Source organism: Pyrus communis, chromosome 4 (assembly GCF_963583255.1).
Source record: "Pyrus communis chromosome 4, drPyrComm1.1, whole genome shotgun sequence".
In the NCBI taxonomy this organism is placed as follows: domain Eukaryota; kingdom Viridiplantae; phylum Streptophyta; class Magnoliopsida; order Rosales; family Rosaceae; genus Pyrus; species Pyrus communis.
In genome coordinates this window covers 13,225,535-13,236,497 of record NC_084806.1, presented here as the reverse complement: position 1 = coordinate 13,236,497, position 10,963 = coordinate 13,225,535, and the positions used below count along the sequence as shown (strand labels likewise).

At 36.4% G+C, this 10,963-nt stretch overlaps 2 protein-coding genes across 2 annotated transcripts; one reads left to right on the top strand and one right to left on the bottom strand.

Moving 5' to 3' along the window:
* The first annotated feature begins 1,604 nt into the window (after window positions 1-1,604).
* LOC137731625 (uncharacterized) lies at window positions 1,605-4,501 on the top strand. Its single transcript, XM_068470787.1, has 3 exons — window positions 1,605-1,850; window positions 2,110-2,334; window positions 3,986-4,501. Exons 2-3 carry the CDS (start codon window positions 2,143-2,145, stop codon window positions 4,343-4,345), a joined length of 552 nt encoding a protein of 183 aa, XP_068326888.1. The 5' UTR covers window positions 1,605-1,850; window positions 2,110-2,142; the 3' UTR covers window positions 4,346-4,501.
* Window positions 4,502-4,531: 30 nt separating this feature from the next.
* LOC137731626 (guanine nucleotide-binding protein subunit gamma 2-like) lies at window positions 4,532-8,234 on the bottom strand. Its single transcript, XM_068470788.1, has 4 exons — window positions 7,772-8,234; window positions 5,087-5,139; window positions 4,942-4,986; window positions 4,532-4,860 (listed from the first exon to the last, which is right to left on the bottom strand). The coding sequence occupies exons 1-4, from the start codon at window positions 7,904-7,906 to the stop codon at window positions 4,776-4,778; spliced, it is 318 nt and encodes a 105-aa protein (XP_068326889.1). The 5' UTR covers window positions 7,907-8,234; the 3' UTR covers window positions 4,532-4,775.
* Window positions 8,235-10,963: the final 2,729 nt, after the last annotated feature.

The window sequence follows — 10,963 nt, the reverse complement described above, 5'->3', positions numbered from 1 at the left end:
GATTTAGGCAAATCCTAATGCATCTCGAGCGGATCCAACCCTCCTGATCCTCGGAAAGATGCTTGCCTTATTTGTTATGCTGACGCTGGTTACTTATCAAACCCGCACAAGGCAAATCCCCGAATGGTTATGTCTTTACCATTAGGAATATCGGAATATCTTAGAGGTCCACGATATGACCTTAGTTGCGAAATTTTCGAATCATTCCAAGACTCACCTCACTTCACAACACCATACGTGATACATGGTTGAGAGTTCTTGTTGAGCATATTTGAAGTACCTGTGATGTTTTCATCCATTGTTGAGTCCCAACAATGATCCATGAAGATTATGACTCATGTATCAACCCGACCAAGACATAATACATCAATGAAGTCAACATCAAGACATATTGTTTCTATATCTACATTAGCAAGACATCATGAGATTAAAGTCATGCAAGCTAATCCTAGACAACCTTGCCGACCTCTACACAACGTCACTACCGAAGTCAACCTTCCAGAAGTTTGTCTGAGGAATTGGTATGCCTAACTACTCATATACGATGCTTGTAGTTCTCATCTGGAAGTTTTGTCAAACTCAGGGGGGAGTATCCAGAATTATACTCACTTGATCTTAATGTACTCTTTGTTTCTACGATTAGGAGCATTTTCCCACTGGGTTTTTGCTACATAACTAGGTTTTGACGAGGCACCTATCCTGGGCTGATCATACCCTTGTGAGCTCTTCTACTTGTGTCCATAAGACGTATAGTTTTGACTTAATGCAACTTCTCACTTTTCTCCTTAGCCTATGAGTTTTTCTCCTACCTTGGGTTTTACCATAGCAAGGTTTTGTGAGTTTTACCATTTTATGTATTCTTCCGTTGATCTGAGATTCGCATTCGCTCATTGTGTCGACGACTTCATCAATTGTACTTACTTCATCACTGAAGACCTGATGCGCCATTTATTTGGGTATTTACACACTCAAGGGGGAGTGCTACAGTCCTATTAAATTACGAATGTGATTGTGTAAATCCTAGTGTATCTAGGGATATCTTTGAATATTCCTTTTAGTAGTTAATATCCTATTAGAGTTGTAATCTTAAAAGGGTAAAGAATTAACTCCCTACTACTATAAATAAAGGTACAATGGGGTGGAATAAAACACACCTCACAATTACACATCTCTCTCTTCTCTCTACTATTGCCGCACCCCCTCTCTATGTCCTTATTCTAGTTCAGTAAATTAGGATTACAACTACTTATTTTTCATCTTTTTTTTTAATTATTTTTCGTATTATATAATGTTACATAATAGTGAACAATAATGTCAAGGGATCATACTAATCAACACACGTCATTATGTTGTCCCAAATAACCGTGCGGCCTCTTACACCACTTGCTGAACGGTTTGATATTATTGTACTTTGGAAAAAAAATGCTTCTGTTGTACTATGAGAATAAGCTTATTTTTGCTGCTTCACGTTTTCAACTTTTTTTTCACCTTAAACTATTTATAAATGTTTACCAAACACTCTTTTTAAGCTCAATTTTTTTTATACCCACTTTTATATATCAAGTATTTTTGGTGGGTACTTCAACGACTAATCAAATATTTAACAACTCTAAAGGCGCTTCCTTTATCGCCTTCTCGCAAACACCGCTAAGCCTTCCCCATACAGATCGCAAAATTTCTGAAACCCCAAAGCTTTTGGGTGGATTACTGATCCAAACCCAAAATTAATCTCGGGGGTTTCTCTTGGTTCCAATCCTCCGCTTCCCGAACCATCGGAAACCGCCCTTCCCCGCCGATCAACCGCCACATCCTCCTCCATCTTTCACCCTTCCGCCAATACCCAAATCCAGGTTCGATCGTTTTCCTTTTCACTTTTTTTTAATTCTTGAAATGTTTCTGTTCATCGATCTGCTAATTTCGAATCGAAGCCACATTAGTTTGTCATTGTTATTTTTTGGTACTGTTTTTTTTTTTTTTTAATCTTGACTTGACCAAACCATCCAGAATTAACACAGAAATCAATATATTCATGTAATTTATTTGTTTTTAGATGTTTTTCGATTTTAAATTTTCTTGTTTTTTTTTTCTGATAAATATTGGTTGTTGTAGGTAAAGTTTGGATTTTTGGGTTGGGGATAGAAGATGGGGGCATTCATTTCCAAGTTTTGGTTCATGTTGTTTCCTGCAAAAGAGTATAAGATAGTGGTAGTTGGGTTGGACAATGCTGGGAAGACCACTACTCTTTACAAATTACACTTGGGAGAGGTTGTCACTACGAACCCAACTGTAGGCAGCAACGTCGAAGAGCTTGTCTACAAGAACATTCGATTCGAGGTACCTTAGCCATTCCTCTCGCTTCTATGTTCTATTTTTTTCAATTTCGTTAACGGATGGTTATCCATTTTAGGATGGGTGAGTTTCTTGATCAAGTTAGGGTATTCTTGTGCGTGGTCGAGCTGTCGAGGGGTCCTTTTATCTGTGTTTATTGGATTCTTGTTGTTTTCTAACAACCTTTTTGGTAGACTTTTTAATACTGTATTTGGCTATTCATTTAAATTTCTCAGTTTCTTTTATTTTTTGTTCTTCTGATAGATATTTCGAGATAGCCATGCAGTTGATAGGGTTGTGTAAAGAAATCATCTTGCCCAATTGTTTGGTTTCTTAATAGTGACTAGATGTATCTGTTCCTTTTCCTCAATTGCCTGCAGTTCCCCTACTGCTACTGATAATCCTACCCATGTCAATGCCTTTGACAGTAATCCTACTCATCAAACTCATTTAGTTAATGGAGTTATAGTTCACTGCAGTATTAAGGGGAGGAAATTGTTTGGTGAAATTTGTTTCTTTTAAGACTATCGGTGTTGTATTGGGAGATTTACAGCAGCATGCGCTTTTAGCCCTTTCCACAAATCTTATCCTCTGCACAAATCTTATCTGAAGCATAATAGTAGTAGCCTTTTCGTGGTAACTTTCAAAGTTGATTATCTGTTCTAATAATGAAGGGGAATGTTTTATTTTGGGTTGCAGAATTTTTTTAACCATCGGCATACAATCTGTTCAATCATTTTGTGTCAAGTACTTTAATAGAAAGTATACCATGCTTGACGCATTGAAAGGTTAAGAGTTAACTGGAAACACACCAGTTGTTTTATATGCTCTAAAGCTCTCACAGTTTAGGTATGTTTACCATGAGAGTACTTGACTCCAAGGGCTTGAACATTCTTTTGTGGAAGGATGATTAGAGTTTTATATTTTTGTTTAATATATTCATGGTCTTTATAAGAAATCATTCAGTTTCATTCACGTTGTTTATTACAGTTTTGAAATGATGAATTTATTGAGCATGAAGAAACTAATGTTATAACAGTTGTTAGGATAGCGTAAATTTTACTTGGATTGTTTGTTCTTGTTGTTACTTTTTTTTTTTTTCAGTTTTATTCTAGTTACCTACTAGAGTCATGTGTGCGTGTGTGTCATCATTTGTACATCTAAAATGGCATAGATTTGATGCTGTGATATCTGGAGGATGTACTTTTGGACAGGGCTAATTGTCCCTGCTGTGTTTCTGAAATATATGTCTTAACATGTCAAGCAACAATAACTCCACCTATACAGGAAGCATGAAATTTCAACATTACTTGCCAACTGAGCATGATAACTATGACTTTGCTGATGGTAATCAAAGAGGTGTAGAAAGGAATTGAATGTTGTCGTTAAAACTTAGAAGATAGTGACGTCCTTCAGGTATAGTGACATTGTTGGTCTGTGTCCAAGTCTTTTTAGCTCATTAAATATTTTGAGCTACCCCATTTAAATGATGCTCTACATCTCAGCTCAATCAAATGTTAGTCGTGCTCTCAGATTTCTCTTCCCTTGCCATTTTCATTTCGTTCTCTCTCATTCAAGGCATTATATCATGCTTAAGTTTTCTTGGTGGTAGACGCTAAGATCTAAAGAAGATACCTGCAAATCATGTCAATGACAGGTATGGGATCTTGGCGGACAAGAAAGACTGAGGACTTCATGGGCAACATATTACCGTGGAACTCATGCTATCATTGCGGTTATAGACAGTACAGATAGGGCCAGAATTTCAATTATGAAAGATGAACTGTTCAGGTTGTTGGCACATGAGGATCTTCAACATTCTGTTGTACTGGTTTTTGCAAATAAACAAGACCTCAAGGATGCAATGACCCCAGCAGAGATCACCGACACGCTCTCTCTTCACAGCATCAAGAATCATGACTGGCACATCCAAGCCTGTTGTGCCCTCACAGGAGAAGGGCTGTATGATGGTCTAGGTTGGATTGCCCAGCACGTTACAGGGAAAGCGCCCACTTGAAGAAACGAGCACAAGAGAGATTTTTTCAATTATCTGGGGTTTCGAGGCCGAGTGATGTAATGGTGTCAGTTGTGTATCATCTAAAGCTATTTGCTCTGAGCAACTTTGTAGATTGTTTCCAATTTCAATTGCTTGAAGAATATTTTACCTTCTGAATCATTAGGCATTTCATTAAACAATACAATGTGCCTGGAAAATTGTCATCCTCTGCCGATACAGTGAAGCATTTTGATTGAAAAATTGTTACACTCTGCACATTTGCCTTAAATTAAAGACTCCCATATGAAAGCATTGCCATAAATTGTCATCTGCACAAAGAAACTTTTTGCGGAACATTTGCGGGTAACAGTAATCACAAAATCTTTAAAATGTCCTAATTGAAGCCTGTGTGAACAAACGAAGATGGAAGCCTGGAACACAGCAAGAATCATCACAATATCCAGCATCTGCAACCTTTTGAGTCTTGGGGGCCTTCGAACCATCGATCCCAGAATGGATTAAGAGGGCCGTGTGTTCTGTCAATAACAAGAGGATGAAAATCAGAAATGATGGGGAAGTTAACGAAAAAACGCAAACAAGTAGAATAGAGGTGTTACATTGGGAGTAATGGATCAGGCCTTGTTTCTGCACTGTTTAGTATTCTGGAGAACAAACAAAGTTGGTAAACATACTGATCACATTCAAAACTCGGTTTCTAGAAAGAAAAAAAACCAAATATTCTAAAGTCGCTTCCTTGCTTACTCCTTGCATGCAGATGATGCCTTATCCATCTTTTCAAGCTGCTCCAGTTCTTCCTGCACAAACAAAATGAGGAGACAAAAAATCCATTCAGCAGCCTTCATGATGATGTCATGCTGATAAATCATGACAAACAAACACGCACACAACAAGCTGCTGAATCCCTTTTTCGGGGTGCCTTTAGATTACCAAATCACATAACTAGGAAAACCCAACAAAAAGAGAGGAAAACAAATAAAGCAATAACCACTATAAATCTCCAATTCCCAAGTAAACCTAATGTGAAAAGTGTCACTAGATGCTTGCCATAAAAATTCGGGGTCGTGGGAGGCTAAAACATGTCACTAGATGCTTGACAATGACGAGTGGTAGATAAGCTTTATTATAGAAACATTTGAGAAGCCAATAAGTTCCGAAAGCAAAATTTTAACACAATCACATTTCAAACTTATCTTAACAAGAAAAGTTTATCACTGCACAGTTCATTAACATCCAACTTTTTGACCAGAACATTTTGTATGCCTCGCTCTTTCCTCAAGGTGCCCTACCCACATGGTGGAAGAGTGAGTAATGAAACTCAAAACATCTTAAGCATTAGTTGCTTCCGAAGACAGAGGAATATGGAGTTGCATTTCTTAAAAGAACATATGCTTTGTAACTTGCAAGAGCATGCGGCATCAATTGAGATAATGAAAGCTTTATTAGACCACCTCTCAAACCAAAACTTGAAAATAACTCCAGACATGACTTTCCCACCAATATATGTGGTTGCTCGTCAAACCAAAATGATAGCAGCAAGTTTAACAACTTGTACCAATATATGTGGCTTCAAAAATCTTATCTGAAGCATAACGTTAGCAGCAAGTTTGACAACTTTTAGCCAGACAATGACACCAATAATAGCAGTTGCTCCTAGGTTAGTGGATGGAGTGTTCTAACAGTCAAAAGTCCAAAGAGGTTAAAATATCCAAACATAAATGTAACAAATTCATAATTTTTCTACTCAGCACACGAGAAGCCATCTTTCCAAACACTCCAATACCATTTAACTAGCCTTTATCATTTCTGTGAACTTTACAGCTGAAAAGTTGAAACTTAGGTGAGAGGTACTCTGAATGTTGGTAGCTCTGGCCAAGTTGACTATTACAAACCTCCTGTTATTATACAGCCTCAGGAAACTTTAAGATAGCATTGGAGATTGCTAGATTCAACCGAGTGTTCTGCCGTTTAAGCTATTTGACTCCGGTTCTTCTCGTGATAAATAGGTACTTATTATGTTGCTAATTTTTTTCAATTTTATTCTAGTTTTCAGTTGTCAACAATTTGATAGGTCATGCATTTTCACAAACATCTGGTTGAAACCTTATTCCACAACACCCCTTGTTATCTTTTCAATTCAATAAAATTTTGTCTTCAAGAACAACTTAAAGACAAAAATCTTGTAGTCTTGCACCGCATTTTCAGTTATCAAAACAATTTGACAACAAGACAACCATCAAAAAGCATTAACTTCAGAGTTTGATGTAAAGGACTGAAATATGTATACAACGCATGCCAAACAAATGAGCCACCGTACAAAGTGTAAAGCTCAACAATTCACTTCTCAAAAGTTAAAAGTGAGCAAATAAAATAAAAGGAAAACTAATGAAAAGGGCTTGAAAATTTTGAGTTTTAACGATAAGGACAAAATAAAAGGTAAAGTGAATAGTACCATGATTGACTTTTTAGTGTAAAAATGTGTTTTTTCGTTAAAGTAAACAGTACCGTGGGCTTTTTGTTAAAACTCCCTAAAATAAAATACAAGGTACACCTCTTAGCTGTAAAGTTTATCATGCTTTCATTACCAACAAAATCAATCAGTTGTTCACAAGAAACATGTACTCACCCAATGCAAGCGAACTCAACACCAAAGAGTCCTGGACCAACCACGTCCATTATCCGATTATTAATATATTATCTATCTGTTGTGAATCAAATTGCCCTTGTGCACGTGTGATAAGGAACTATAACAACCGAGAAGGCAATCAACTATTCCTAATGCAAACGTACGTAATAACAGGACAACGACTAATAACTCCTAAAATTTCCAAATTTTGCAAAAAATATGGATAGAAAGGGGTCACATGGCCGCAATCGGAAAACCTGATGAAGAGGGTCATATTTAATAGAACAACAACCCTCATAAATTTTGGGTAACAATGAATAAGAGGGTCACATGGCTGCAATAGGCAAAGCTGAGAATACACTCAAAAGCGTGAAGCATAAACTTCCCAAACGCTCACATTACACTACAGAACTAGAAAACCAAGCCTACGGATTGAAAAAACAGGACCACAATCTAGTAAACAATCAAATCAAACCAATTGTTTCGAACTCTGCAACCATTTTAACACATTCACCAGAAACCTAACAATTCTACTAAATGATTTTTTAATCAATTCCCAATCCTACATTCCATCATCGACTCTCTAAACCTTCAAACTCCAAGCAAACAAACAGAAAATCCAGTAACCGTACAAATCCAGCAGCTAATTGAATTCAACCTTAAAAATTGGATATTCTCACTATCTCACTGGCACATGCATCCAATCACACTCAGAAACGAAACATAAGACAATCAAAATCCAACAACATAAGACGAACTCAAATTCCCAATATCATAGACAAAGTAAAAAGAATCACACTGACCTCTAAGAATCTAGTTTCTTGCTCGAGCCGCTTCAACTCGGCATGTATCCTGTGCTTCCCTCTGGTATCGGCGGCGGACAAAGACTGCAGCCGTAGGGTTGTTGGGCTCAATGTTTCCGACCTATCCGATTGCATCGTATCGCATAACCCACTAAAGCTTCAAACTGTCTAGCAAAAACCCAGTTGCAAAAACCAACATATATCACAAAGAAACAATTTGATCACCGCAGAAACGCCATCGGAGTGGAAACCAACGACAACCCAGAGATCTTCATGGACCCCACAATCAATTTCTCACCAGAGACACAAAGCCCTTTTGCAAAGGAAAGGATCTACTAGTTAAAGAGAAAGGGACAGAGACAGAGAGTTTGGGTTTTTTGGGTTTGGCTGTTTTGGAAGGGAAATAAAGGGAAGGGAAGAAGCTATTTTTCTTTCTTTGTGTTTTAGTTGTCTGGTGGTGGAGGGAGTGTTGGATGAAAGCTGGTTTTCTTTTTTCTACCTTTACAATTTTCTCTCTTTTTTGTCTCTTTTTCTCTCTCTGCTTTTTACTCTCTCTCTCTCTCTGTGCTCTGTAGTCCAAGGAGGCATAGAGACTCGTACAGATTCGTTACTTCGTTGTGCAGCCCCACGCGGCGTTTATTTGCCCACTTTGCGCCCTGTAATTGTGGATGTTTGCGCGCATGGTACTGTGGGCTTGGACAGGACAATTTTTTGCCCACGCGTTTTGGTACTAGAATGTAGACAGGGGAAGAGAGTCCGCGGGAACCATTACTTGTTCGTTGGTGTTGGAAGAGACCAAGTTATACGGAAGTGGAACCGGTTTGTCCCTATTGTAGCATTTTGATTATTGGATATTATGTGGTCGTCAATTTTTTAAATGTAAATTTTTCTCGTGTTAAGAGACATTAAATGGATGTTAAAACGGATGTTTGTGAACTGTGGTGTGCAAGTTTCTCTAGTGATGGTGTAGGTTATCCACTATTGTCGATCAAGACAATTTTATTTATGTGACAGTGTGGTATAATGACATTATGTTCTACAGAAGAAGACTGTAAAGTGGTTTTTAATAGAAGGTCAATTGTTTTTTTAGTATACGATCAAGTGGCTAAGAGCAATTACTTCTGCATTCAAGGGATTCAGATTTACCTCCTTCAATATTGTTTCTACGAATAGAAAAAAAAAATGCACCTAATACATGTACAATTATGGCACGTTTACATACCCGTAATCGGAATCAATTTACGGAATTGGATTCCGATTACGGCATACACCTTTGTTTACATAATCTTGGGGAATCAAAATACATGTGGGGTCCACACGCATTAAGGAATCCAACTCCTAATTTTGGAGGAATTGAACTCCCTACATAAGGGAGGTATTTCAATTCCTTGTGACTTGAGGAATCCGGAATGGATTTTATTTACCAATTATGTCCTCACTTATTTCTAATTATCCCAACATTGCCCATCATTTGACACTCATTATGCCATTTTTTAATAAATAAATAAAAACTATTTATATATTTTTATATAGATGAATTTTATTATATAAATTTAATTTAATTAATTAGTATGAAAATAATTTGTTTATGTAAGGGCAATTTAGTAATCAACCTAGTTTTCATTCCGATTGAAGTGAATTAGTAAACAATTTATATGGATTCAACATCATTCATGTAATCTTTTAATAAATAAATAAAACCTATATATATATATTTTTATATAGCTAAATTTTATTATATAAATTTAATTAAGAATTAAATTAAATTAATTAGTTTGAAAATAATTTATTTATGTAAGGGCAATATAGTAATCAACCAAGTTTTCATTCTGATTGAAGTGAATTAGTAAACAACTTATATGGACTCAACATCATTTCTACTCCGATTCCAGACAGTTTCAGTAAACAACTTCAACAAGAATCCGATTCTGATTCCACCTCATTTCAATTTCTCCTCAATCTAATTTCTCCTCAATCCAATTCCTCTCAATTTGATTACGGATTAGTAAACGCACTCTTAATCTTTCATTCCGGCACGTTCACTCCCTTCATATGAGTATTTGACGTAGGTAGATAGGATGGCCAGTGAATTGAAGAATAAGTTGAAATGTGCAAAATCCAACATCAAGATCCAAGCTTTGCATCCTTCAGTGACCTATTTGGGCCCATGAGAATGGCATCACGTGTCCAACTCACGATTTGGCATGAGTTTCTTAGACCAAAGTATGTCATTTACTACGTTTTTGTGAACTTAAACTGGGTAAAAGTCATGAGATTCGATTTGTGAGCCAAGATCTTGAATTCATGATTTGCACAAACGATTAATGAGAAATACGTCAACAACATACCTTGATAATTAGTCGTGAATCATCTACAATCTATTTTCTAAGCAATTTGTAGATGAGGCCCCTTGTTGCAAGTTAAAACATAATCCATATTTTTCCTTAATGTACACATTATATATGTATGTGAAGCGATAATAGGCCCCTTCTGCAACTCCATCATATGTAGCATATTGCTTTACAAAATTGTTAGCAGTACACGTATTCAAATTTCTGAGAGCAATTGTTTTGAAAGAAAATTATATCTGTTATGAAATGAGGTCCACTATATAGTGTGTTGCCACCATATGTTTTTAACAATTAGTTTTCTACTTATGGTATAACTTTTTCAATGCTAATGTCTCATGAAAACTATAACAACCCGTCCCTAATTTTACAATTTTATTAATTTTAAAATAGTGAATTGATGGAAACACCCCTAGTGGTGAGATTGTTGACTTTCGTTGACCGTCATTTTGTGATGCGTATAAGCTATTATTTTATCGTATTTTCGAAGTACTTGACGGTACGAACACATAGGCCAAGAGGAATCAAAATCAAAGTTACGATGGAGGTTTTACGTAACCACAAATCCGAAAAATACTATTGTGAAAATTACTATTTTATATTTTATATATCTTTCATAATTAATAATTTTGGTTGGATATTTTACCATTTTAATAATAAAATAGCCCATCCCTAATTTTACGGGTTTTATAAATTTAAAGGTGTGATTTTACCAAAATGCCCCTCGTGGCAAAAACTTTGACTTTTGTTGACCATATTTTTGTATCATGTAAGACTCATTTCCTTGGCATATTCTTGTAGTTCTCGTCGATATGAATGCGTGGGTGCAAACAGAATGTAATTT

Bases quoted from the DNA above. Each gene is read 5' to 3' on its own strand.
- LOC137731626 (XM_068470788.1), bottom strand. From the start codon at position 7,906: ATGCAATCGGATAGGTCGGAAACATTGAGCCCAACAACCCTACGGCTG. The intron at 5,140-7,771 runs GTCAGTGTGATT...TTGTTTGTGCAG, and splicing joins AAGAAACTAGATTCTTAGAG to GAAGAACTGGAGCAGCTTGA. The intron at 4,987-5,086 runs GTAAGCAAGGAA...TTTGTTCTCCAG, and splicing joins GCATCATCTGCATGCAAGGA to AATACTAAACAGTGCAGAAA.
- LOC137731625 (XM_068470787.1), top strand. From the start codon at position 2,143: ATGGGGGCATTCATTTCCAAGTTTTGGTTCATGTTGTTTCCTGCAAAA. The intron at 2,335-3,985 runs GTACCTTAGCCA...TGTCAATGACAG, and splicing joins ACAAGAACATTCGATTCGAG to GTATGGGATCTTGGCGGACA.